The sequence below is a fragment of the Pongo abelii genome, chromosome 3, assembly GCF_028885655.2.
Source record: "Pongo abelii isolate AG06213 chromosome 3, NHGRI_mPonAbe1-v2.0_pri, whole genome shotgun sequence".
NCBI classification, from domain to species: domain Eukaryota; kingdom Metazoa; phylum Chordata; class Mammalia; order Primates; family Hominidae; genus Pongo; species Pongo abelii.
Genome location: NC_071988.2, coordinates 180,850,123 through 180,876,539, shown reverse-complemented (window position 1 = coordinate 180,876,539; position 26,417 = coordinate 180,850,123). Strand labels below are relative to the sequence as shown.

The following is a 26,417-nucleotide window of genomic DNA, read 5'->3' as shown; positions in this document are numbered from 1 at the left end:
AGTCCAAAGATTGAGACAAACTGACAGGAATTTGCGGGAGTCCATTCCTTGAAGGTGGGGCTGAATCTTCTCTCTGCATCCTTAGCCTCTAGCACAGGAGCTGGCATTTGAAAAATGTTACTTGCTGAATGAAAATGAGACAGATTAAGCACAAGCAAATGACAAGAGTCGATGAACATCTCGTGTTCCTTACAGCATGGATTGCTGACTTTTATGCATGCAGGCCCCAGGAACAGAAAAGAACCAGCAGAACCTTTTCAAAAGAGAAAAAACTCCAAGAATTACACGTTCTCAGGCTACTAAATACATAACACACAATTTCCTGAATCAATCCAATTGCCTCCATCTAACTATATCACTTAGTAGCTACTTACTTATTTACTAAAGAATAAACACCCTTTAAAAGAAGAACAAACTAGAGGGAAGTCTAAATATTCAAGAAAAAGAAATGAATGCTGGAAAGAGACAAAAATATCATCAACTACTTTTAGTTACAATTCAAGGGCCACTGGGGCCACTGCTGGCCATCCCTGATCTGGCTTGAACTTGCACAGGGTCAGAGAGTTGAAGCTGAAGTTCTGGTGACTGGAGATTTCTGATATCTTTCCAAAGGAAACTCAACCCCATTAGAGAGTGGGCAGTGTAAACATATTATGATCTGGCTTATCAGTCAATCTCTAAGTTTTCAGAATTTAAAGAACTCTAAGATATAGAAAACTACGTTTGGATTTGTCACAGAAATACATACATGCACGCACCTTATGCCCTGAAATTCAATTTAACATTCCTCTTGAGGTTTTTTTTTTTTTTTTTTTTGAGACACAGTCTCGCTTTGTTGCCCAGGCTGGAGTGCAGTAGTGCATTCTCAGCTCACTACAACCTCCACCTCCCAAGCTCAAGCAATTCTCCTGCCTCATCCTCCCGGGTAGCTGGGATTACAGGTGCCCACCACCACACCCAACTAATTTTTTGTATTTTTAGTAGAGACGGGGTTTCACCATGTTGGCCAGGCTGGTCTCGAACTCTTGACCTCAAGTGATCCACCCACCTTGGCCTCCCAGAGTGCTGGGATTACAGGCGTGAGCCACCGTGCCTGGCTGGGAAGACTATTTTTTAGGCATCTATAGAACCACAATAAACAAACACTGAATTATATGTATGCTTCTTTATAATACTATTTCTTACTAGCCATACCTTAATAGTAGAAGTTAGTAAATACTGAAATCTGTCAAGTAAGTTTAAGTTCACAATTTTATCAAGTTCACATGCATAGCAGGTTTCATACATACACTTATGTGCAGTAACATACATGTAGCAGTACTTTTAAGAAATTATGTACTCTAAAAAATACGAACCTAAGATTGATGTAAACACCTATGAAAAGCCTAATCCACTATCTGCTCACTTCTTAGGACTTGGAGTTTGGGCATGGGAACTAAAGAAAAGGAATAGGAAGGTGGGGCGTGCCTGTACCCCAACGCTGACAACTTAACCATGGTGAGCCTCACTTTGGCCTCCCATACACCTTAAGGAAAAGGGAGATACAATATGGATACCTGTCAGTTTAGTAAGATTACTTGGCAAAATTTCTCTTCTTAATGCTAACATCTTTTTTCCCAAAGAGTTTTGTTACCTTGACTAAATATCTCTAGAAAAACAAACCAAAAAGCCCACATTGTATAGTTACCTTTTTAAAAAGTTCTCCTGCAAACCATTATTGTCTCAGATTAATCAGGTCCTCATTTCAGAGTTCCAAATGAAAATCTGAGAGAAATACTAATATTAAATATAGTCATTCCACTTAAAATGCCTGTTTGAGAAACTTTACAAACCTTATGGATGCTGACATACATCAATTACCCTCTTCTCTCACAAGCTAAGGAGAATCAATTTTGAAATAAGTTTCCTGTCCAAAGAATTTATCAAATTCTCCTATCAGAATGGATCTGCAATATGTTTGTACTTCCTCCATCAGATGAGAAAAGCACTGCCCTATCATAACCCTCCTGAGTGCCCATACCACACTGAGTGTCCAACGGCAGCCAGGGTATCAATGCAGAGCTGCCAGCCCGGCACCTTCCTGCCACTCTCTCCAGACCACTGCCAGCAGGTTACATGCCTCCCACAGAAACTTAATTGGGTAACTCAGAAACTTCTGACAGGGACTTTCGGATAGAAGAAAATGGGAGGTGAGTAAGGAGCTGCAGACGACTGTTAGGGTGGACGGCCAGTCTCCAGAGAGAAAGGAGATAGAGGCCATATGCCATTATCATTTTCCCCTTGCTGCACTCATATGAGAAGTTAGAAACAATCATTTATTCATTTCTACCTTGTCAATATCTTGTTTACCCAAACCACTTTCCTGTGAAGATTTTTCAAGATAGATTAACAAATGAAATGCCTTGTTTTATAAATCTTCAGAAGATTATTGCGTTTTCTTTGCTATTACAGCTGGTTGAATCAATAGGATAAGCCTGGTTAATTTGTAGCCTCTAAGGATGGGTCCGTTTCCTGGGAGTGTTAAACGCCTAGGACATTCCAATTTCAAGGTTTTAGGTCAGATTGCTGCACACACAAAATATGCTGCCTTGATTCATATACACATGACTTCTGCTTAACTTAAACTTCCACGAGCAAGAAATTGTCTACAAGGTTTAGAGAATCGCAAGAGCTGTGGTTCTGATAATTCAACAAAGGGCAACAATAAGATGACAGCGAGGGCTCTGAAGTCAGATTGGGCTTGAATACAACCACCGTCACTTACCAGCTGTGGAACCTCAGCAACTCAATCTGGGCCTCAGTTGCTATGTCTGTAAAATGGGATAGTACTTAGTTCAGAGCTTCTGTGAGGCTTAAATGCCATTTAAAGCACAAGTTTTCTGTGAGAAAAATGTGTTGAAACATGTAGCATAGAACCCAACACATTAGGTGCTCAAATGTTCGTCCTGCTCTCCTGAACCATCCTCTCTCTGTATTGACATGTCCCCTGAAACCTCAGACTCAAGAGCTCACAAATAGTGCAACTGTGGACAACACTGTCCTAGTTTATGCACTTTACCTAAAACCTCAAACTTCTTAAAATACCACATGATCATTTCCCTCACCAACTCTAAAATCTACACTAGCACACATCACCCAAACCGTTAAGTTAAAACTGTTCTTCTTCCACACTTAAAGCTCTTCACAGCCTGGGCCCACCCAACCTATACATATTCAGTTCCCAATAAGACCCCTGATACGGTTTGGTTCTGTGTCCCCACCCAAATCTCATCTCCAATAATAATCCCCACATGTCGAGGAAGGGGACAGGTGGGAGGAGATTGGATCATGGGGGGGATTTCCCCCATGCTATTCTCGTGATAGTGAGTTCTCACGAGAGCTGATTTTTTTTTTTTTTTTTTTTTGAGACAGAGTCTCATTCTGTTGCCCAGGCTGGAGTGCAGTGGCACAATCTCGGCTCACTGCAACCTCTGCTTCCCAGGCTCAAGTGATCCTTGTGCCTCAGCCTCCCGAGTAGCTGGGACTACAGGCACACACCACCATGCCCAGCTAACTTTTGTATTTTTTTTTTTTTTTTAGCAGAGGTGGGGTTTCGCCATGTTGGCCAGGCTGGTCGCAAACTCCTGGCCTCAAGTGATCTGACTGCCTTGGCCTCCCAAAGTGCTGGGATTACAGGCATGAGCCTCTGTGGCTGGCCGAGAGCTGATGGTTTTGAAGTGTGGTACTTCCTCACATACACCTGCTCTCTCTCCTGTCACCTTGTGAAGAAGGTACTTGCTTCTCCTTCACCTTCTGCCATGACTGTAAGTTTCCTGAGGCCTCCCCAACCCTGCAGAACTGTGAGTCAATTAAATCTCTTTCCTTTATAAATTACCCAGTCTTGGGCAGTACTTTATAGTTGTGTGAAAATGGGACTAATACAGCCTCCTTCTCCAAGCCAAAAAGATTCCTGCTCTTACCTCAGGTTGTGCCCAGAATGCCTTCCCTGCCACCCCGTCTCAAGTCCACAATCCCTCAAGGACCTGGCGTGGGTCCATCCCTCGCCCTGGAAACCTTCCCACATGCACTGCACTGCTCTTCCTTTGACCTCTGAGAACACTTGCTGTCCACACCATTCATTTTGGCACTTCATCACACACTGTCTTAACTTGTTCTTGATTTCACATGTTTGTCTACTCAGTGATTTTACAAGTAACTCAAGGAGATAAATCACATTTCTTTTTCTTCTGTAGCCTTTGAAAGGAACATAACACAGTGCTGGGCATGTGCAAAATATCTAATACATTCTAGCTGTGGTGAACAGTTTATTTTTGGATGCAACCCAGTTCCTATTAAGTCATCTGTGCATTTCTTTTTTTTTCTGGCATATTATACCTCCAATGCACAATAATTAATATATTTCTTTTCTACGTGCCACATTTAAATGACTAGTATTTCACGTGATTATCTATTTTTAACCTAATGAAGAGTGAGGAAATGCCATTCTTGCATATTTGCTTCCCATAACTACTTATTAATTCATCATGCCATTTCTCCTGAAGGGAGGCAGGAACACAGTACTGCTCTACAGATAGGAACACTCAGGACCAAAAAAAAAAAGAGCTTATTAAGTATCTTGGCATGTAAGAAATAAAGTCTAGGAACTCACAAGTGTTTCCAACTTTTAGCCCAATGAGTCTGCCAAGCCCTCTACTACAAAATCCGAGGACCGCATCAGGGTGGAAATCCCTTAGAAGACAAGAGTGCAAGAAGTGTGAATGATGGTCTGAATTTATTGTCATTAGGAGAAAACACAGCCACTTCTATCATGCACGTTGCTACAAGTTCCCCATCTTTATGCTGCTTGACATTGACCCTTCATCAATCTTCAAAGATGTCTCAGCCCACATGTGTATTACAGACAGCAGGAGTGTGGAGACTTCTGTATTCATAACCAGCTCTAAAATCTGCACAATAGTTATAACAGTGAGGGTTTAACTATCAGGGATAAGCCACTGGGCAGCCTCTTTAAAACACAAAGGGAACAGGCAACTTATGATTCAGGTAATTGGAAGCACTTCTCTCTAAGTTTTTCTCTGAGATATTCTGGATAATAAAACACATGACTCTTTGGCTTCATTTGAACTCCCATTTGTTATTCATTTTATATAATTCTGGTAAGTTTTATACATTTATTAAACTGTACTTAAATAAGAGGATGCTACATGACAAAATACCTTTCCACAATAATTCTCTTTATGTTACAGCACCATGACTTAATATTAGCTTTTATGTAGCTTTAAGAAAGGCCTTTAGTCTGTCATGCAAAGAGCCCAATATGATGAATGTGATGACAGTCGCCTTCTCAGCATTACTCTTAAAGGTCCTCAGATCCCCTTTGGTATTCCTCTGCCTCCTGAGAGGAGAAGACCCACCTATATAACTGCATCCTCCATAGCCTTGGAATTGAAGATTCAGACCATACAAGATCATCCTTGGCCAACCCACCCCACTAGGATGACTGAGAGCCACTAAAAGGACTGCAGAGGTATGTGAATTGTAGACCAGTTTTTTAAAAAATAAAAACAAACCAAAAAACCCCTTCAGTCTCAAATCCATCCAGAGAAAAGAAGTCTGGTTATCACTTATTATTCTTAAACCATCTCCTCCAATATATATAGTCAGCTAGAATTTTTTTTTATTATTATACTTTAAGTTCTAGGGTACATGTGCACAACGTGCAGTTGTTGAACTAGTTTATGCACAACGTGCAGTTGTTGAACTAGTTTACAGTCCCACCAACAGTGTAAAAGTGTTCCTATTTCTCCACATCCTCTCCAGCACCTGTTGTTTCCTGACTTTTTAATGATCACCATTCTAACTGGTGTGAGATGGTATCTCATTGTGGTTTTGATTTGCATTTCTCTGATGGCCAGTGACGATGAGCTTTTTTTCATGTGTCTTTTGGCTGCATAAATGTCTTCTTTTGAGAAGTGTCTGTTCATATCCTTCGCCCACTTTTTGATGGGGTTGTTTGATTTTATCTTGTAAATTTGTTTAAGTTCTTTGTAGATTCTGGATATTAGCCCTTTGTCAGATGGGTAGATTGCACAAATTTTCTCCCATTCTGTAGGTTGCCTGTTCGCTCTGATCGTAGTTCCTTTGGCTGTGCAGAAGCTCTTTAGTTTAATTAGATCCCATGTTGAGTAGACATTCCTGACAGCAGTTTTACTGAAAGAGGGGACAGACAGACCTCCTGTTGGTGGCAAAGCCAGCTCTGAAATATGCTGAAGGGGTCATCAGTGAAAGGGGCTTCAGTTCCCTGAAAAAGCCATGCTATCCCCTGCACCCTTCCCTGCTTCTCATCCTCACTCTGCTACTGACCCTAGCTGAGTCCTCACCACAGCCGCCCTGTGCGCCCATTCTCAGCACCCTGGCCTCCTGCTGCCACACACTTGACCATGCTATTTTCACTGCTGATTTATTTCTATTTCCCGTTAGATCGCAAACTCCCTGAGGCCAGGTGCCATGTCTTCTTCTCTCTGGCTACTTCTCAGAGTTTTCTTTATCTTTGATGTCCAGTTGTTAAGTGTGAATTTGTTAATATTCTCCCTACTTGGGAGTCAGTGTGCTTACTTAACCTGAAAAATGCCAGCCATTCTTTCTTTGAATATTACTTTCCCTCATTTTCTCTATTCTCTTTCTGCATATGCTATAAAGTCTCTTCATTCTGGCCACCCATCTTTTACTTGCTCTTTGATATTTTTTAAGTCTTTTTGTCTCAGAGCTCAAAAAGATATTTCTTAAGTAGCCTCCATTTCAAATTCTAATTATCTTTAGCTGTATTTAATCTGCTCTGTTCTTTAACCTATACCTGGAGTTTTAATTTCAGGGACTATTTTTCAATTTTAGAAGTTGTTTTTCATTCTTACACGAATCTAAATGGTCATTTATCACATTATCCTCTCTTTTTTAAGGTTCCAATTCCTTCTTTTTATCACCGTAAATATTTTAAACATGGCTACTTTAATAGTTATTGCCGATTGGGGGAGTGCTGATTCTCCTGCTTGTATGCGCTTGCTCTCCACTCATGATGATTTCCTGGTTTCCCACATATGTTTGTAATTTCTGAATGTGGGCCTATCTTACTGGAGCTATGTTTCATTTTCCTATATGCGTCTCATGAGCTTGTGGTTGTGGAAGTGTCTAAAGTAGTGTGCTTCCTTCTGCCAGAGTCCTAAAGGTTTCTATGCTCCTGGTTTTATGTTTATTTCTTGGGTAGGGATTCGCAAATCACTCGGGTAGAATAAATCTGGACCTGAAACACACAAATAGCACAGACCGGGGGTTTTGATTTCTCATGGGTGACTTTATTTTCCCTAACCTGTTTCCAGCCTGTTTCTTTGCTGCTTCACTGCTTATGTCTGGTGATTTCTAGTCTCCTTTTCATGGAAGAATAGTTCTTTGAAGCTCCAGGCTTTAGGTAAGGGGCTTGATTTCAGGTCTCAAGCCTTACATGCACACAAGACCACAGTCTCTCATTCTCGGGTGAATCTGAGAACTCAGCACCCAATTCCTAGGACCTGTATCAAGACTGAAATCCTGGAGGACCAGCTCATGCTTACTGCTTTGGTTTAGATTTCCATTTCTCTCTGGCACAAAAGGATTTCCATTTTTTTTTCACGCACAGGAATTATAACAATGGGGCGGCAATGAGGATGGTGATATTTTATCCATCACTATATAGTTTTAGAGGCGAGGCATGCCATCCACACCAGTTTAGTACATGTTGCTGGAATCCTCCCACCTCAGATCTTTTTTTTGGCTGGCGGGGGGGTGAGGGGGGTGGGGGAGGAGACACGTTCTCACTCTTTCACCCAGGCTGGAGTGCAGTGGCTCCATCATAGCTTACTGCAGCCTCGACCTCCAGAGCTCAAATCATTCTCCCACCTCAGCCTCCCGAGTAGCTGGGACCATGGGCACACAGCCACCACACCCCGGCTAATTCTACTTCAGATTTTGACTACTGCTATAAACACAGTACCAAGCACATAAAAGGTACCTGATAAGTATTTTTCAACCGATAAATCTCTCAGGTGTGATTCTCCCCACTCTATCCCAAAAGCATCTCCAGCTTCTCTGCCCCATCAGGTGACACAAGTTATCTCCACCACCTGAAGTGCCACCACTGGAGATTTCTAGTGCATCAAACATATTTTTAACACATGAAAATACCAGAAGGGGTAACAATCACATATGGCCTTGTCATAACTCTAAAAGCATTTGCTTATCAGAAATTTTTCCCTTGGAAACAGGTTTAATGTCAGTCACTAAAGGCTTAAGAGTTGTACTAAGGTAAACAAGAGGAAGAGGAAAATTAATCATTTTTGGACCTTGGGACATTGCTGAGGGATCCTGGTAGGTATACATGAAGACAGTATGAAGACTTAGCGGTAGACGGAAAGAAGAAAGGGTCCAAAGTGTGGCAAGATGGTCTGCAAGGGTGCCAGGAAAATGTCTGATCTTCTGTGTATCTGTGCCTGTGCTCACCAGACTAGGGCCCAAATTCAGCTTGTGGCCTTGAAGATACCGTACATAACTTCTAGAATGGCTGCACTGTCAGGCTGGCCACTTGCTGAGTAAAATTCAGTCGGAAGTTGAGAAGAGGTGCTCAAGGTCAGAAAGGGTATCAGAATCAAGTTGCGTGATGAGATGTGCAACTCCAAAATCAAATAAGAGAGGGTTGGTAGCTTTTTTGCAGAGAATGGCACAGATGTTCAAATATCTTGTAGGTAGTAAAACATTTTGGGAAAAACATCAAAATTAGACATGTGTCTAACTCTGACACGATGCAAGAGACATGAAGCCCAAGAGACCTATAATAAGCTTTTATTTTCCTTTAGGTAACAACAATGAACACACAGAGCTGTAGGCATGTCTAAACATCTTACTCTTCCCCTTTAAGTTTCTTTAAAGAAAGGCCATCTCCCATTTCTCTTTACTTCAGAAGAAAGGGCCACACTAAAAAAACAGACACACATGACTCTAACCCCAGTTTTATGGGGAAGAGTCAACTAACATTAGTGAGCACTTTCTATGTGCCAGGCACCAGGCAAGGTGCTGGGGATATAAGGAAAATACAGTCCCTGCTTTCTGCTTCAAGGCACCTGCAGCCCTAGTAAAGGAACACATCTGGAACAGAACAGGGATATGGGGCCTGGAATGATTTTGAAGAAGAGGCAACATATGAAATGGGTCTTCAAAAACGTAAAAAAGTTTGTTCAATAGTGTCCTAGGCAAAGAAAGCATAACCTGATAGGCAGAGAGGTGTGAGGAAAGGTGGACTATTTAAAGAACGGCAGTGTTACTGGGGCGTAAGAGGAGATACAGGGGTATGTGTGTGTATTTGAAGGACATAAAAGGGGCAATTCCAGCTACGGAGTTTATAGTTTAGTCTCTTAGAAAATAGGAAGCTATTCAAGCAAAAGAGTAAATGATTGTCCCATGCTTTAGAACATCCTCTTGTAGCACTGCACAAGGTGATGGAAGCGGGTAAAGTGGATACAGGGATGCCATTTGGGAAGATCAAAAGGAACTTTAAAAAGACTAGTCACATTGAGATGGCGAGAGAATCACAATGATTTCAGATTAGAGTTGGGGATACCCAGAGATGAGTATTTTTTTTTAACCACAATCCATGATAAGAAATACATTTTAACATCATGACCTGGCATACATGCTTATATGACATAACCTGGCATGACATGCCATATGCATACAAGTGACATGTGTGCATGTGTGTATAAATACACACACACATAATACAAAGGTTTCACTGATCAGTAAGAAGCCTAATGTGTGATGATTTTAGTTGTATATCTTTAAAAAAACTGGTAATCAAAACCCATTTATAGGTCAAAATATGTAGTTTTAAAAGTGCTCCATAGGCCAGTGGACATAGGTAGTGTTGCACTGAGGGCTGTGGCTATAGAAGACAGTGCTAGAGGCCAGAGGCACTGCCATGTTTATTATCCAAACATGGGGAAAAGAAAACAACGAGAGATGTTCCAAAATAGTGGATTTGTCCTACATAGATGTTTTCTTTGTATCCTACTGATTTTAAGGTTGTTGCTGACCTGAGGTATTTAATGTTATCTGTGTTACTTAAGTAATGATTTACCATTTGAAGGGACTTGCTGTTCTTTTGTAGTCCTACAGGTTGATTGCACTGCATGGACTAATTAGGTATTCATGAGCATATATATATATATATATCTCACAGCCAGGCTTTTAGCAAAGCTCTTTATCTGTGCTACTGATTCCTGCATGATATTTCTGGAGTCAATCTGTTGCTACGCTTAAAATTAAATGGAAGAGGCTGCTGTATCCAATGGTTACTTCATCTTATAAATTATTCTGTAAAATGCTTGAAGCCCTGGAGCATGGTTGTTTTTTTTAAAAAACATCAAAATGTAGTGTTAATTTTGGTGTTGATGACCCTGCCCTGCAGAGTTAGAGCTGTCCAGTCTGCTCCTGGGCAAAGCAAAAGTGAATGTTTTTAGCACTCAATGAATGTGTGTACAGGTTCTGTTCAATTAGCCATTGACTAGTTAGGAGAACTTTAAGTACATACGCATATAGCTTTCTTTTCTCTTTTTTTTTTGAGACAAAGAGTCTCGCTCTATTGCTCAGGCTGGAGTGCAGTGGCGTGATCTCAGCTCACTGCAACCTCTCTACCTCCCGAGTTCAAGCAATTCTCCTGCCTCAGCCTCCCAAGTAGCTGGGACTACAGGTACCCGCTGCCACACCTGGCTACTTTTTTTTTTTTGGTATTTTAGTAGAGACGGGGTTTCACTGTGTTGCCCAGGCTGGTCGCAAACTCCTGAGCTCAGGCAATCAGCCCACCTCGGCCTCCCAAAGTGCTGGGATTACAGGCATGAGCCACCGTGCCTGGCCCATGTATAGCTTTCTTATCTCTGACAGTAATTTTCATTTTTACAAAAATAATGGTTGTCATTCTGCTCTCCCATATTAAAAACATGATATATTGCTGTATCATTTACAAAGCACTTTCACATATATTATTATTATTATTTACTGAGATGAGGTCTTGTTCTGTTGCCCAGGCTGGAGTGCAGTGGCAATGATCATAGCTCACTGAAGCATTGAACATCTGGCTTAAGCAATCCTTCTGCCTCAGTCTCCTGAGTAGCTGGGACTACAGGCATGTGCCACCATGCCTAACTTTTTTTTTTTTTTTTTTTTTTTTTTGCTAGAGATGGGATTTTGCTATATTGCCCAGGCTGATCTCAAAGGATCCTCCCACCTCAAAGGATCCTCCCAAAGCTCTGGCATTACAGGGGTGAGCTATCACATCTGGCCCACATTTACTGGGCACTTAACAATGTGCCAGGCACTGCCCCATCTGGGAGATGAGGAGCACCTCTGCCCGGCTGCCCCGTCTGAGAGGTGAGGAGCGCCTCTGCCTGGCTGCCACCCCGTCTGGGAGGAAGTGAGGAGCGCCTCTGCCCGGCCGCCCCATCTGGGAAGTGAGGAGCACCTTTGCCTGGCCGCCCCGTCTGGGAGGTGAGGAGCGCCTCTGCCTGGCCGCCACCCCGTCTGGGAAGTGAGGAGCGCCTCTGCCTGGCCGCCCTGTCTGGGAGGTGAGGAGCGCCTCTGCCTGGCCGCCCCGTCTGGGAAGTGAGGAGCCTCTGCCCGGCCGCCCCGTCTGGGAAGTGAGGAGGGCCTCTGCCCGGCCGCCACCCCGTCTGGGGGGAAGTGAGGAGCGCCTCTACCCGGCCGCCCCATCTGGGAAGTGAGGAGCGCCTCTGCCCCGCCACCCCGTCTGGGAAGTGAGGAGCGCCTCTGCCCGGCCACCCCGTCTGGGAAGTGAGGAGTGCCTCTGCCCGGCCACCCCGTCTGGGAAGTGAGGAGCGCCTCTGCCCGGCCGCCCATCGTCTGGGAGGTGAGGAGCGCCTCTGCCCGGCTGCCCGTCTGGGAAGTGAGGAGGACCTCTGCCCGGCTGCCCCATCTGGGAAGTAAGGAGCGCCTCTGCCCGGCCGCCCCGTCTGGAAAGTGAGGAGCGCCTCTGCCCGGCCGCCCCGTCTGGGAGGTGAGGAGTGCCTCTGCCTGGCTGCCACCCCGTCTGGGAGGAAGTGAGGAGCGCCTCTGCCCGGCCGCCCCATCTGGGAGGTGAGGAGCGCCTCTGACCGGCCGCCCCGTCTGGGAGGTGAGGAGCGCCTCTACCCGGCCGCCCATCGTCTGGGATGTGAGGAGCGCCTCTGCCCGGCCGCCCCATCTGGGAAGTGAGGAGAGCCTCTGCCCCGCCGCCCCGTCTGGGAGGTGAGGAGCGCCTCTGCCCGGCCGCCCTGTCTGGGAGGAGAAATTCTTCTGCCTTGGGATGCTGTTGATCTATGGCCTTTCCCCTAGCCCCGTGCTCTCTGAAACATGTGCTGTGTCAACTCAGAGTTAAATGGATTAAGGGCGGTGCAAGATGTGCTTTGTTAAACAGATGCTTGAAGGCAGCATGCTCTTTAAGAGTCATCACCACTCCCTAATCTCAAGTACCCAGGGTCACAAACACTGCAGAAGGCCGCAGGGACCTCTGCCTAGGAAAACCAGAGACCTTTGTTCATGTGTTCATCTCCTGACCTTCTCCCCACTATTATCCTATGACCCTGCCATATCCCCTCTCCGAGAAACACCCGAGAATGATCAATAAATACTTAATTAAAAAAAAAAAAAAAAGCTAGATGGGGTGAGGTAAGGAAGATGTTGTAACAGATATTGATACTAGTAAGTTATAATAGGGCCAGATATTCAACTTTTTAAAGGCTCTCATTTATTTTGTTTTATGCATCGAGTCTCAATAGTGTTCTGTTTCCCTTCTAGTATTTCATCTTTTGTTGTAAACATTATAAAATTGGGCTTTTTTCAGCTGGTGAAAAATTATCAGAAAGATATCAAAGCTGGCACACTTATTGTACCACTGAGAAAGATGTAGCTAAATGTGGATTATTGTTTATTTGAAATATGCATATCAATACCTTGTTGGGAGAGGGTCAGGGAATTTCATTTACCAAAATGTGAATTTTGAAACAGACTACATTATCTAGTACACATAGTAGGTAGTTGATAAATGTTGAAAAACTGTGTGAAAAATAAAGAGTCTTTTATTTAATGACAAAAAAACAAAACAAAACAAAACAAAAAAAACAATGTGCCAGGCAATGTGCTAACCACTTGATATGCATTATCTCACAGAATCTTCAGACCAAACCTATGACATAAGTACTGTTCACAGTATAGATAAGAAAATTAAAGAAACTTGCCCAAGGCCACAAAGCCACTAAGGGGTGAACCATGATTCAAACTTAGGTTTGTCTGTCTTCAGAAGTTAACTTCCTAACCACTGAATCATATTTCATCTGTTCCACTAAATACATTTTTCTGGGGCTTAGCAATGCTAGTTTATTTACCTAAGATTATCAACAAACGAGTGGTAATACCAGGACTCAAACTCAAGCCATCAACACTAAGTCAGTGAGATCTTCATCACCTTACACTGCCCCACAATAACCCCAACAGTAACCCCGTCAGCTGTATTCACAGGCCAGACCCAAGAGGAAAAAGGAGAAGGAAAAGGCTACTCAGGAGTCAGAGGCATAGAATGCTGCTGGCGCATACACCCGCTCTCTTTCCATTTAAAGTCAAAAGGAAAACAGAGGAAAGAATGCACAAGATGTGGCAAGAAAAAAACTGAAACCATATTACTTCACACTAATTTAAGGCAGCTGTATAACCTATATGTTAAGAGGCAGAGAGAGTTCAAATGACAGAAAAGAGGTAGTATATGGACTAAACAAGAATACGTGTTTAAATATTTAAAGAACTTCTGAATCTTGATATGCGAAAGTCAGTAATAAAAATGAAAATTGATGAAATAAAGTTACTATATCTTTCTTTCATAAGAGACTAGGATAAGAAAAGTACAAAAAAATTCTCAATATTGGAAGCTTTACAAAGCAATCTCTCAATGAGAGAAAAACTCCAAACTAGCAGTTATAGAAGTGTACATTTAGAGCCAGGTACAGTGGCCTGTGCCTATAATCCGGGCTACTTGGGAGAATGAGGCAGGATCACATGAGCCCAGTTCGAGTCCAGCCTGGGCAATACAGGAAGATCCCATCTCAAAGAAAAACAAAAACAAAAACAAAACAACAAAAAAAAACCACATTTAATTTACATAAGACAGATTATAAAATCCAAATTGTGCACAGGTCTAGAAAAGAGATCAATAACCGGAATCAATTGCTTTTAAACAGTTAAAAATCCTTCTCTAAAAAGAATTTTGAGTACCAAAGTCTGCTGAAATCTGCCATGAACACTGAAATTAATGTTCAAAAAATAGGTTTTTTCTTTTTTTTTTTTAATGCTATTTTATTTTTGAGATGAAGTCTTGCTATGTTGCCCAAGCTGGTCTTGAACTCCTGAGCTCAAGTGATCCACCCACCTTGGCCTCTCAAACTGCTGGGATTACAGGCGTGAGCCACTGTGCCCAACTTAAAAAATAGGTTTTGAAAGCAAGTTATGATAAAGCAATTTATTACAATTTTCTCTTCTTCAACAAGCTATTATTTCAGCTCTAACTCTGGTCATATACTTGTTTTTGGATCTCTGTTTCTTTTTCTGGCAACATACTCAAGAATTTAAATATTCACTAGGCTTTATGGAGCAGTAAATTCAGTATAATGTTTAAACAAATATTCCTAAAATATTTTTCAACAAATGTTTGTAAATGGATGTTGAAAGTAAGCCTGTTTTGTTTGTTTTTTTTAAAAAAAACCACTGTCATAGACCAGAGCGCCAGTCTGAGAGGCAGTTTAAACAGAACACTACTTCAAAAGCAAAATTCATTATGATGAATGTGTCAAGTGAAATTAGAAATCCACTAATGCTAATTGGATATATTCTGAATGTATTAAACTTCTGAAGATATTTTTATGAACCCTTTGGAATTTCCTATTAACACCCACGCATGGCTGCACTTTGGATGTACCCACAATTTGACACAATATAGGTTATTATGCTTAATAACTTTCGATCTCTCAGGGTGATTGCATAAAGAAATGAGAAAAGCTACAGTGTGAAAACACTCCTTCTAAAAGGAAGGGAAAATGAAACATGAAAAAGCTTGAAGAGTAACGACAAAGTAAACATGGTTGTGTTTTTTCAAATAAAAGAATTATAGAGCCAGAGGGTCACCATGAAAATCTAATACACAAAAATGAGAACTTGCCAGCCTATGGAAACATAAAATATTTCATGAATGGTTCTACAGATAAGTTCAAGAAGGGTTATCAATCAATAGATTGCATTTCCAGAGTGGTCAGTGAGTAAATCCAGGGCATTCAAACAAAGTCCCCAGCTGGTAAAACTGATGTCACTGAGGACAATCCTGTTAGTTCCCCTGTAGTCTCTTGGTACCTCTGTCAGAAGCAGCTCACTGGGCTTCAGGGAAGGAAGGTCCAATAACCAACACCAATATTGTTAGAAATCAAAATGATAGCAGAGCAGAAAAAAAAAACAACAACTCACAGTTTGGCATGTGTGAATATAAACAATAGGAGCGGACAGAAAAGGTGCCTTAATGTTATAGGCAGTTACTAAACACACATAAATACAGCCTGTGAAATTGCCAAAGCATCAGACATCGTTTTGGACAACTTAGAGAGCATTATACAATGAGGGCATTGTTCTTACAGGGGTCACTGATGCGTGGACTCATGAAATGATAAATGACTATATGGTGTTTATAACTATAAAGAGAAATTATGATATTAAATAATTATGATATTTTAGAGACAAAAGCAACTTCATAGCGTCATTCCAGGAGTATCCTGGTGAGGGGTGGCGTGTGACCACAAAGCAGGGGTGGGGTTAGGAACGTTTGGCCACACACGTGTACACTGGGCTGGCTTTCCCCAGCTTCGGACAGCCCTATCCTCATCTCTTAGCTCTCCCCATTAAGGGAGGTTATGATGACATCTGCTTTACTACTGAGTTTTTTTCCCACTTCACATAAATATACTTAGCCTGTTTAGCCTGTGTCTGATGTTTAGTCTTCACAGAGGAGATGCTCAAGGCCAAAGATAACATGCAATGCCTTTTGTTCCACCTCAAAACAAAAATACTTGTTGGCCAAGGAGGTAGGTAACAGGCCAAATTCTGATTTTCTTAATGCGATGAGGACTTTCCCTATTGCACAAGATACAAAATGTTTCTAATACAAAATGTCTATTTTTGCACATCTGCCCAATAACAGCTCAATTAAAAACAGGCCCATCAGATTGACAGTTTCCTTAACTGCTTAGTTCCTGTTGCACTGCAGATAGCAGAAAAGCACTTAATAGCAGCCATGAGGCAATTTTTCAGTAAGACATGTTAGTCTTTATACAGTCATCCTCATGCAGCCATCAAAGTGAACTTAATGACAAATCAGTTAAAATAAATTACTTTTAGGAACTTGTTTAAGCATCAGATAAAAAACAAACCACATGTGACACCTCTTCGGTCCTCACTGTGACGGCATATGATTGTCACCATCTGTGCTGTTTATTCCATTTTCCCAGCCTATCTGCTAACCCACCACCCCCAGAGCAGCTCCTTGCCCTTCTGTGTCCTGTTCTGGGCCCCAGGAGGCTGACCTCTATGCACCACAAGGCTGTGTCTCCATCAGCTGTGCCCCTGCTCTCTGGCTTTCAGCCGGGCTCAGCCAATGAGAGGCACCAGAAAGAGATCAGAGAATGGGAGGAGGGATGGCAGGAAGTCACCCCTCCTCACTGCTCCTGCAGCCAGGCCGCCCCTCGTCCTGGCTCAGGCTCTCCAGGGCTCTGATGTCACGCACCCTTCTCTTACTCTGTCAGGCCCAGGTGTGCTTCTAGCTTCCAGCTGCTGCTAGGCCCCAGGTGCCTCACTAGCCCTAGCTGGTTCCCATAACCCTGCCCACATCTCCATAAACAATCCCTTAACTAGTCTCTCTTCAGTCTAAACACCTGTTGTCAGCAGCCAGAGGCTCCACACTGGGATCACTTACATGGACTGTGTGGACAAGGTCGGCCACCAGGCACTGCTTCAGCTTCTCGTCACTGCCGGTCCCATGAAGCACAAGATCAGGCATGTATGTGGGGCAGTAGCCCGCCAGAAGTGAGCGGCCAAAGTTCCTTACATTCTGGGTGCTGATGCTCTGAGACCTAAAACAACATGTGGCCCATTAAAATGCACAGCTGAAAATGTACTTTTTTCTTTCATTATAATTGGTACAAGCACTCCAATGATACAGGTAAATAAAATAGATTCAGGGTGGTCCATGTCACCAACCCTCAAGTAAGTGGATCACAGGTGGGAGAAAGGGGAGTTTTTTAAAGTGGAAGGCTGGAAGAAAAAAAAAACTATATCCATGGCTAGTTATGAGTTTGTTTTTGTACCTCATATTGGACATCCACCAGTCAGTCTGTGTCAAAATACTGACCAAAGAAAATGTTTCAGGAAGGGCTCTTGCCAAAGCCTGGCTTTAGGAATCTGACCTATCTGCACAGAGTGGTGCCCACGACAGTGCGGAAGAACAGAAGAAATTTCTAATTACTGCTTTCAGTCATCACAGACCAAATAATCAACCTGATGGAGTGTTAAGAAAGAGGTGTTGTTTCCCAACCACCTCACGCTGCTCTGATCGGCAGGAGAGAGGCCACACGGCGAGTGTAATCCACCACCTCTGAAGTAAGGCATCTGCTGCCAGCCACGGACCTTCTCTGCAGCTGACAGAAAATTAAACTCCCTATTCCCTCCCCCATCTCCACTACATCCCTTAGGCTTCCCCAAAGGGTCACAATAGCTGCAAAGACAACCACTGGCCACCTGCCCCAGTGAGCTCCGTGGTGCTAAGCCAGTGACCATCCTTGGAAGAAGGACAGGTGGGAAACCGTTTGTATAGAATTAATAATACTTCTAGTACTTTGTGGAATAAAAGATACTGTCTGTAAAGCAGACAATAGCAGTAGCTAACAACATCACAGGTGTCAGGCCAGGAAAGTGGGATTTGAACCCAGTTCCCTCTACTTCCCAGCCTGCTGGAGTTACCTTGGCAGAGGCAGCTCCACTTCCAAGGACCCTCCAGTCCTGTCACCACCGTGACCCAGATCTAGCATGGCTGAAGCGCAGGCTTCGTCGTCACTGTCTCCCAGGGCGCTATCCGAGCTTTCATTTCGGGGAATGTCTCCTTCAGTCCTGAAGTTGGCCTTCTTGTTGTCATCCCCACAGGGGATATTCGCACCAGCCACGAGGCCAGGGCCCCGCTGGACACACCTGGGGGCAACAGGCTCCAGCACAGGTCCTTCCGCAGCCTTCACATACAAACCTCTAGCAGCCTCCAGCCTCCTCCCTCCCGTTCCTGCTGCACCGTGGGAGGCTGCTCCCAAGTCAGCACCGTGGCTGAGCTGCCTGGCAGCATCTGCTGCCGTGTCATTTCTGCTGCCTCTGTCCTCTGCAAAACCTTTGTCAGACTCGCCTTCATCCCCCTCTGAAGGCTGATTCTGAGGACAGCAGACATTCTCCTGAAACCCAGGCTTGAAAGGGCTCCTAGAAACCTGCAGGTCCTGAGCCACATCAGCAGCCTCCCTGGCCTCCAAGGAGGGGCCACAGGCCTTCACCCGTTCCTCCATTTTTTTCATGCGGCTTTCAAAGTCAGACTCTGGAGATGCAAAGCTTCCAATCTGGAAAGTGACCTTTTCTAAGGAAGGTTTCTCCCGGAGATGTCTGTCAGGGCAAGGCCAGGCCACTGACCGGTCTGGCAGTCTCGTAGGCATCTCCACTTTCAACAGCTCACAGACAGCTTGCTGGTCCATCTTCATTCCTGCCCCCAAAACTTCACAGCTGGGAAGTCTTGAAGAGCCATCTTGCGGTGCCTCTTTATTTTTCTCATCCCCACAAAATGCATTCTGAGGTTTCCAGGAAGCGTCTGATGCTGGCCCCTGGCACCCTGTGCTGCAAGCCTCAGAACCCTGCTCTGGCCTCCTGTTAGCTTCTTTGTCAGGTTTAAGACCCAGGTCTCTACTGTCAGTGCCCTCTGGGCTCTCAGGAAACCCTGCCGGCCAGGGGTTGTGTCTCTCAGCTGCTGTTGGTGGTAGGATGGGGGGTACAAGAGCGGGCTCATTCCTCACCGTAACGACCACATACTCAGACTCCTCCACCTCTCCTTTCTCCAAGGCTGTTATGATCTTGCTCCCATTTAAAACTTGGTCACCTTCACCATGATTGCCACTCCAGGTCAGCTGGTTCTCTTGTAGCTCAGAGCAACGGAGAAAGTAGGTCAGGACATAAAGTATTCGCTGGACCAAGTCCTTCTGCTTCCCTACCACTACGGTGCGAGTCAGTCTCACTGGAGAGCCTATGGCTCCGTAAAGATCACCTAGAGAGCAAAAGTGGACACAAAGGCAGTGGTCTCTGGGGTTAGCATGTCACAGATATATCAGTCTTTACAAGAGCAAAAAGATAACTTATATTCCCAATCTGGAGTCCCTGCTTCAGACTCATGATTTCTACTTTCTAGTAAGGACCACGTTTTAGTTTTGCCACAGTAAGCGAGTCAGCCTGGACACAGGCTGTGGCCCACCACCCCTGGTGTGTGGGAGTCGTGCTGCTGTGCCCACAGTCCCTCCCAGTGCCTGCTGGGTCTTCCCTGAAGCTCAATGGGTCAGCCAATGAGATGGCCCAAAGAAGGCTAAAGCCAGAGCTCTGAATATGCGACCAGATCTAATACTATATCTTGGAAACTAGAATAGTAAGAATTTGTTGGAAGAATCCCAGGACATTGGGCCTTGGGATAAAATCCAAATTCAGGAATTTCTCGACAGTAGTGCAGTGAATTAATTCAAAATACTTAATGAGGTGGTCTACACAGAATTATCTTAATACGCATACACACACCAAGTAGAATCAGCTTGATTAACAAGAAGAAAATCACTTAGTCATGAATGAGTCTGAAGGTTTTATTTCATTTCGCTTGAAAATTCAACTGGGCCAGGCACAGTGGCTTATGCCTGTAATATCAGCACTTTGGGAGGCTGAGGCAGGCAATCGCCCGAGGTCAAGAGTTTGAGAGCAGCCTGGCCAACATGGCAAAGCCCCGTCTCTACCCAAAATACAAAAATTAGGTGAGCGTGGTGGTGTGCACCTGTAGTCCCAGCTACTCGAGAGGTCGAGGCAGGAGAATTGCTTGAACCTGGAAGCCAGAGGTTGCAGTGAGCCAAGATGGCACCACTGCACTCCAGCCTGGGCGACAGCGTGAGACTCTGTCTCAGAAAAAAAAAGAAAAGAAAATTCAACTGGAAAAAAATATGTCCCATTAGTTATATCCTGACAAGTTGATTAAAAACTGACTAACGTATTGTGAGCTCTACAGTCAGCTTAAGGAGGAGACAATAAGGGCAAATGTGTCATCCAACCACCCAGCAATAAGCTTTTCATCAAAAGTACTTAAGTGCCTATTAAAACTACTGCATTTGATAATTTATTACATTTTATAAGTTACACATTTGATAAGAAGATGGAAAATTATAATAAAGAACCTATGTTTACTAACTGGACAGGCACTGTGTTAAGACCCTAAAGATGTATCTCAGCTGGGTGTGGTGGCTCATGCCTGTAATCCCAGCCCTTCGGGAGGCTGAGGCGGGTGGATCACCTGAGGTCAGGAGTTTGAGACCAGCCTGGCCAACGTGCTGAAACCCTGTCTCTGCCAAAAATACAAACCATTAGCCAGGCATGGTGGCGGGCACCTGTAATCCCAGCTACTAGGAAGGCTGAGGCAGGAGAATAACTTGAACCCGGGTGGCAGAGGTTGCAGCGAGCCGAGGTGTCGCCACTGCACTCCAGCCTGGGCTACAAGAGCAAAACTCCATCTCATAAAAAAAGATGTATCTCATTGTATCTTTGTATAACCAAACTGGAGTTAGAAACCCATTAAAGAATAATCAGAGGGCTGGGCACGGTGGCTCACACCTGTAACCCCAGCACTTTGGGAGGCCAAGGTGGGCGAATCACTTGAGGTCAGGAGTTTGAGACCAGCCTGGCCAACAGGGTGAAACCCCGTCTCTACCCAAAATACAAAAATTAGCCAGGCGTGGTGGCAGACACCTGTAACTCAGCTACTTGGGAGGCTGAGGCAGGAGAATCGCTTGAGCCCGGGAGGCAGAGGTTGCAGTGAGCCGAGATCACGCCACCACACTCCAGCCTGGACAACAGAGCAAGACTCTGTCTCAAAAAAAAAAGAATAACCAGAATGTTGGAACAAATCAAAAGCTGAAAAGATACTAAATAAAGGAGAACTGATACATGGTAATCAGTACAAATCAGAATGTAGGAAGTTAGAACCCCTCTGAGGAATGCATCTAGAGAGGAGGGAAAGCAGTTATAAGGGCATATACTAGATAAAACTAATTAAAATAGATGAGTATGGAAAAAAAGTTATGAGAACCATCAGAAAGTACCTCCCCCTGGGACCCATTAAGAAATACCTCCTTCTGCGAGTATTCCCTTGTGTACGGTTCCTAAGAACATTCAAATGGCAAGACATAAATAATAATAAACAATCCTCTCTATAAAATGACTAGATTATAGGCTGATAGAGCTTTAACTGAGAGGCCTTGGCAAGTGACTGAGAAATCAGCTTAGAATTCAAGAGAGTAACTCAGAATTGTAGGCTGAAGCTAGGACTTTTGTTTGAGAAAACCTTTCTAAGAGCTCATTACTGTTAACACTTTGATTACATCTGCCTATTGCCGCAGGATATCAACAGTCATTTCAGGAATTCATGAAATATTTTTTGTTAAATCAGTTTCAATATTAATAAAGAAGAAGCATTACTTATCCAAAATCTGGTATAACAAACTACAGGAGAAAGATCACTTAGAATATTATTTTTTAGCAATGCATTTGAGTATTGTATATTTTAATAACTAAGGAATAAATGGAAATGGTAAAACAAGGAAGGTTATTAAAAATACAATTTATAATCATTTAAACTATATAAAATAATGAGTGCAATGTGAGTGGAACCAGTGCTATTACATTATAGCCAAACTTCATAAAATAAAGCATTTTTAAAACAATAGACCCATAATATTAAATATTTACTGGAAGTTCAATTTTTTTTGAGTCTTGGATAATTGAAGCTAATTTTTAGAGTAGATTTGTTTTCATGAATATAATTTTTTAAAATGTAGAAATTGCACAACAATGTGAATGTACTTAACAAGACTGAACTGTACACTTAGAAACGGTTAAGATAATAAACGTTGTTATAAGCTTTTTACCTCAATTAAAAATAAAAATTTAAAGGAGAGGCAAATGGGGAAAACGCAGAAGAAAAAGTGAAGGAGTCAAGAGTGCTTCCAAGTGAAACAGGCCAAAGACAGAGTGCATGGAAGCAGGAAAGCTGCTGGACGAAGTGGAAGCAAGGGGAGGTCACAGGAAAGGAGGACACAGAAAGCAACGGTGGCAAACGGGGACACAGAGTGGAGACTCAGGGAGGGAGAGACAGAGAGAGCAGAGGAACAGACAGAAGAAACTAGGAAGAAAGAGGGAAGAATAGAGAGAAGGGAAAGCAGAAAGAAAAAAGATGGGATGTTACAGAGGTGCAAAATGATAGAGAACTGGGGTGAAGCCAAAAGAGGATGGAGAAGGAGAGGAGATAACAGCCAGGAGGGTAAAACATGTAGAGAAAAAGAAAACAAAGAGGGAGGAAGAGGGAGAAGAAAGGAAAGAACTGTTGAGGGGAACAATAGTGAAAAGTTGGAAACTAGAAAGAGGAGAGGAAAGAATGAGGTGGAGAAGCTGAGAGAATTTAGAAGCCCTGTAAAGGAAGCATGGTAAAAGAAAGGGGGTTAGAGAGGTAGGGGACTATATAGACAGAAACAAAAATAAACCAGGAGAAGCTGAGAGAGAACAAAAATAAGGAGATGAGAAGAGAGTTTAGTATCTTAAAGGCACACTTATTCCTGATCACATTCTAATAATGTCTATGTTGTAGAATTCCCCTTTCAACAGTGTTACCTTATACCCTACACAGTTTAACTTATTGCATCTTTATTATCATTATTTCAAATGTTTTCTAATTTCTTTTGTGCAATTTGTTTGGCTTGTGGGTTATTTAAATGTGGTTGTCAGCTGGGTATGGTGGCTGACACCTGTAATCCCAGCATTTTGGGAGGCAGAGGCAGTTGGATTGCTTGAGCCCAGTTCAAGACCAGCGACCAGCCTGCAAAACATGGTGAAACTCTGCCTTTACAAAAAATGCAAACATTAGCTGGGCATGGTGGCGCACACCTGTAGTCCCGGCCACCAGGGAGGCTGAGGTGGGAGGATCACTTGAGCCTGGGTGGTTGGGTCTGTGGTGAGCCTTGATTGTACCACTGCACTCCAGCCTGGGTGACAGCGTGAGACTCTGTCTCAAAAACGACAACAACAAAAATACATGGTTTGATTTCTGAGAAAGTGAGAATTTAAAAAAAATTGATTTGTAGTCTAATTCCACTGCATTTTGAAAAATACAGTGTAAACTTCTGAGGAAAAAATTTCACACATTTTAACTTATATTAAATCAGTGGTCCAAATCTCTTTTGCGTAGAAAAGCTCCTTTTCATTTCCACAAACCCTTAAGATCATTAGGTCAAAAAGAGACCTATGTGGAACTACTTCAGTCAGTGGTGTAGACAGTGGCATTCAAACTTTGTATACCTATGCCAAGAAAGAAATACATTTTATACTGCAACCTCAATGCACCTTTTGAAACAGACATTTTACAAAACATACATGTAAATCACTGATATTTTCTATTCTATTATACCAATTAAATGCTTTTTAATTAAACCCACTAAATTGCTTCCGCAGCCCACTAATGGGTGGCGATCACATTGTACACAGGGAAGTGGCTGGGCAGAAGCAAGGATCACCGAGCTCCTGAGCAGCAGGCCCGTGAAAGTGGCATCTAGCTTCCCTCCCTCTTCCCTGGTAGTGCTGAGCAGCCATGGAGGGGGAACACACAGTGGCACCTGTCCTGGAAAGCTCTCAGAGAAGTCTTTAGAATGATTCCAGATAGTCTTCTCTATACTTAGGAACCTGGATTGAAATTATATCTGCATCATTGTGTATTCCCAGCAGTTTCTATTTTCATGTTTACTGTGACTTGCTAAATACTGAATGAAAACAATAAAATGTGAAGCAAGTGCTTCTACCTGTCAAATTATTGAAGGCCCCCCGACTTCTTTGTAATAATGGAAACTCGGCCATCACTTACACTTGGCTTTACAAAGCTATCACAGGCCTTTGCCGACCAGAAGCTATCACAGGCCTTCGCCGACCAGGGCCTCATCCCCTCCTCACACTCCTCTTGTCAAAAGCCAGACCCCTGATGGATTGTTTGGGGGAAGGGAGGACTGAAGACTTTCAACAATACATGATCTCCCCTGAAAGATGAGGATTGTGAACCCAAAGGAAAAAAGTATTCCTTGTTATGCTGAACATAGGGAATTAATGGCTCTCAGTTATGTTTCAAATAAGAAGTACACCTAATTATAAATACATTTTTCTAACTAAATGCACACTACTTAATTAGCATTGTTTTAAAATGGGTGACCCAGCAGCATGGAATACAATGTTTCCTTAATATTCAGCCCCCTTTCCTTCTCCACTTAATGAGACTATGTTTTTTTCAAGACTATTATTGTTCCATAACAAAAACAACCATGTTCCATGTTCTGTCTTCCCCAGGAAAAACTTCCCGTATGACCAAGAATGAGTTAGGCATGTTCTGAGTAATGATCAAATCAGGGCAATTAGCATATCCATCACCCCAAACTTTTATCATTTCTTTGTGCTGGGAACATTTGCAACCTCTCTTCTAGCTTTCTCTGAAAATAAGCTATTCTTAACTATCGTAATCCAGTGCTAAAGAACACTAGAACTTATTCCTTCTATCCAATTGTAATTTTGTATTTGTTAACTAGCCTCTCTCCATATCTCCCCTCCCTTAAGTCCATTTAAATATCCATAAATTCTTCAATTGATTTAGAACACGCCTTTTACCCCCTAACCATGAGAGGGCTTGTATTCACTTATACATCTCATGACCAAGAGCACAAGGACAAGACAACATCTGTATTGTTACAAAATGAGGCTGAGAGTAATAAGGGTAGGGATGAGAATCTAATGACTGTATAAAACCAGTGCTTGGCTCATAGTGTAAGCTTTCATTATTGTTACTATAGCATGCTGCTTTCCAGGATGAGGTGCTTTTCTGTGGATATTTTTGATTGTTACAACTTTGGGCGGGAGGTGGGAGGGGCAGTTCTACTGGCATCTAGTAAATGGAGGCCAAGGATGCCACTCAATATCCATTAATGCATAAGACAGCTCTTCCCACACCCCACAACAACTTAACCAACAAAGAACTACCTGGTCAACAGTGCTGAGGTTAAGAAATCCTGCTCTAGGGTGAACAGCCACTGTGGAATGGGAGAACACAGTTGGCTTACACTGCTTTAAGAGTGTAGCACAAAGCTGCCAGTAGGGAAAAAGGCAGAGGAAGGTCGTGGCCCTACAATTAGAATCCAGGGACCAACTTCCTATTCCTCATCTGCCCAAAGACAACCTATGAATTACTGGGTGAGAGAGCCAGTATAAACTACAAATTCTAGCATTTTTTTCCTATTCCATCCCATATATTCTCTGAATAGTCAAATTAGGTACTAACCCAGCTGTGCCCAGAGAGGATTATATGGATGTGTTTTGGCCAGCATGTTCACTGACTGGGAGGTACGTTTCTCTGAGAAGGCTTTAATGGGAGGGTGATCCACAGGCATGACAGTTGGGACCCAGGCCAGGTGGTAGGTTAACACTGCAGTCAGTAAGGCAGCAAAAAACCTTGGAGAAATGGAAAAAGATACAACCAACTTAGTCAATACAGAAAGAGGCACATCTTATGCAGTACACACATTGGCTATGGGATTTGTATACAAGTCTCCAGAGAGTTGAAGCTTACTGGTTTTTATTGATCTGTTCTATCAGAAGTGTAAACTCCTTGAGAAAGCGCTGGCAGAGCTGGTTTTTTTCCAAAGTGCCGGACATCATAGTAAGCCATACAGGTTCAGCTATCCTTGGAACAGAATATAAGTTCCAGATAGTTCCTCTACACAACAGAAAGAGAGGGAAACACAAAAGTGTCAGAAATACTATTTTGGATAATCTTGGTGTAAACGAATAAAGGAGAAAACAACTTGAATCTATGTAGTCCTTAAAAGATTCAAGCTCCACACATAACAGGGTTGCACACTATGGCCCACGGGCCAAATCTGACTGCCACCTTTTTTTGTAAATAAAAAGTT

The 26,417-nt window shown here is 43.1% G+C and overlaps 1 protein-coding gene across 7 annotated transcripts in view; it reads right to left on the bottom strand.

Annotated features, from left to right (window-relative positions):
* Positions 1 to 26,417, bottom strand: part of FNIP2 (folliculin interacting protein 2) — a 137,838-nt gene that overhangs the window by 19,490 nt on the left and 91,931 nt on the right. For all 7 annotated transcript variants that reach the window (XM_002815254.6, XM_009240411.4, XM_063723702.1 and 4 more), the window contains 4 exons: positions 26,075 to 26,221; positions 25,787 to 25,956; positions 18,118 to 19,444; positions 17,075 to 17,231 (listed from right to left, as the gene is read on the bottom strand). In XM_002815254.6, coding sequence (XP_002815300.2) covers positions 17,075 to 17,231; positions 18,118 to 19,444; positions 25,787 to 25,956; positions 26,075 to 26,221 — 1,801 coding nt within the window. The remainder of the gene's footprint in view (positions 1 to 17,074; positions 17,232 to 18,117; positions 19,445 to 25,786; positions 25,957 to 26,074; positions 26,222 to 26,417) is intronic.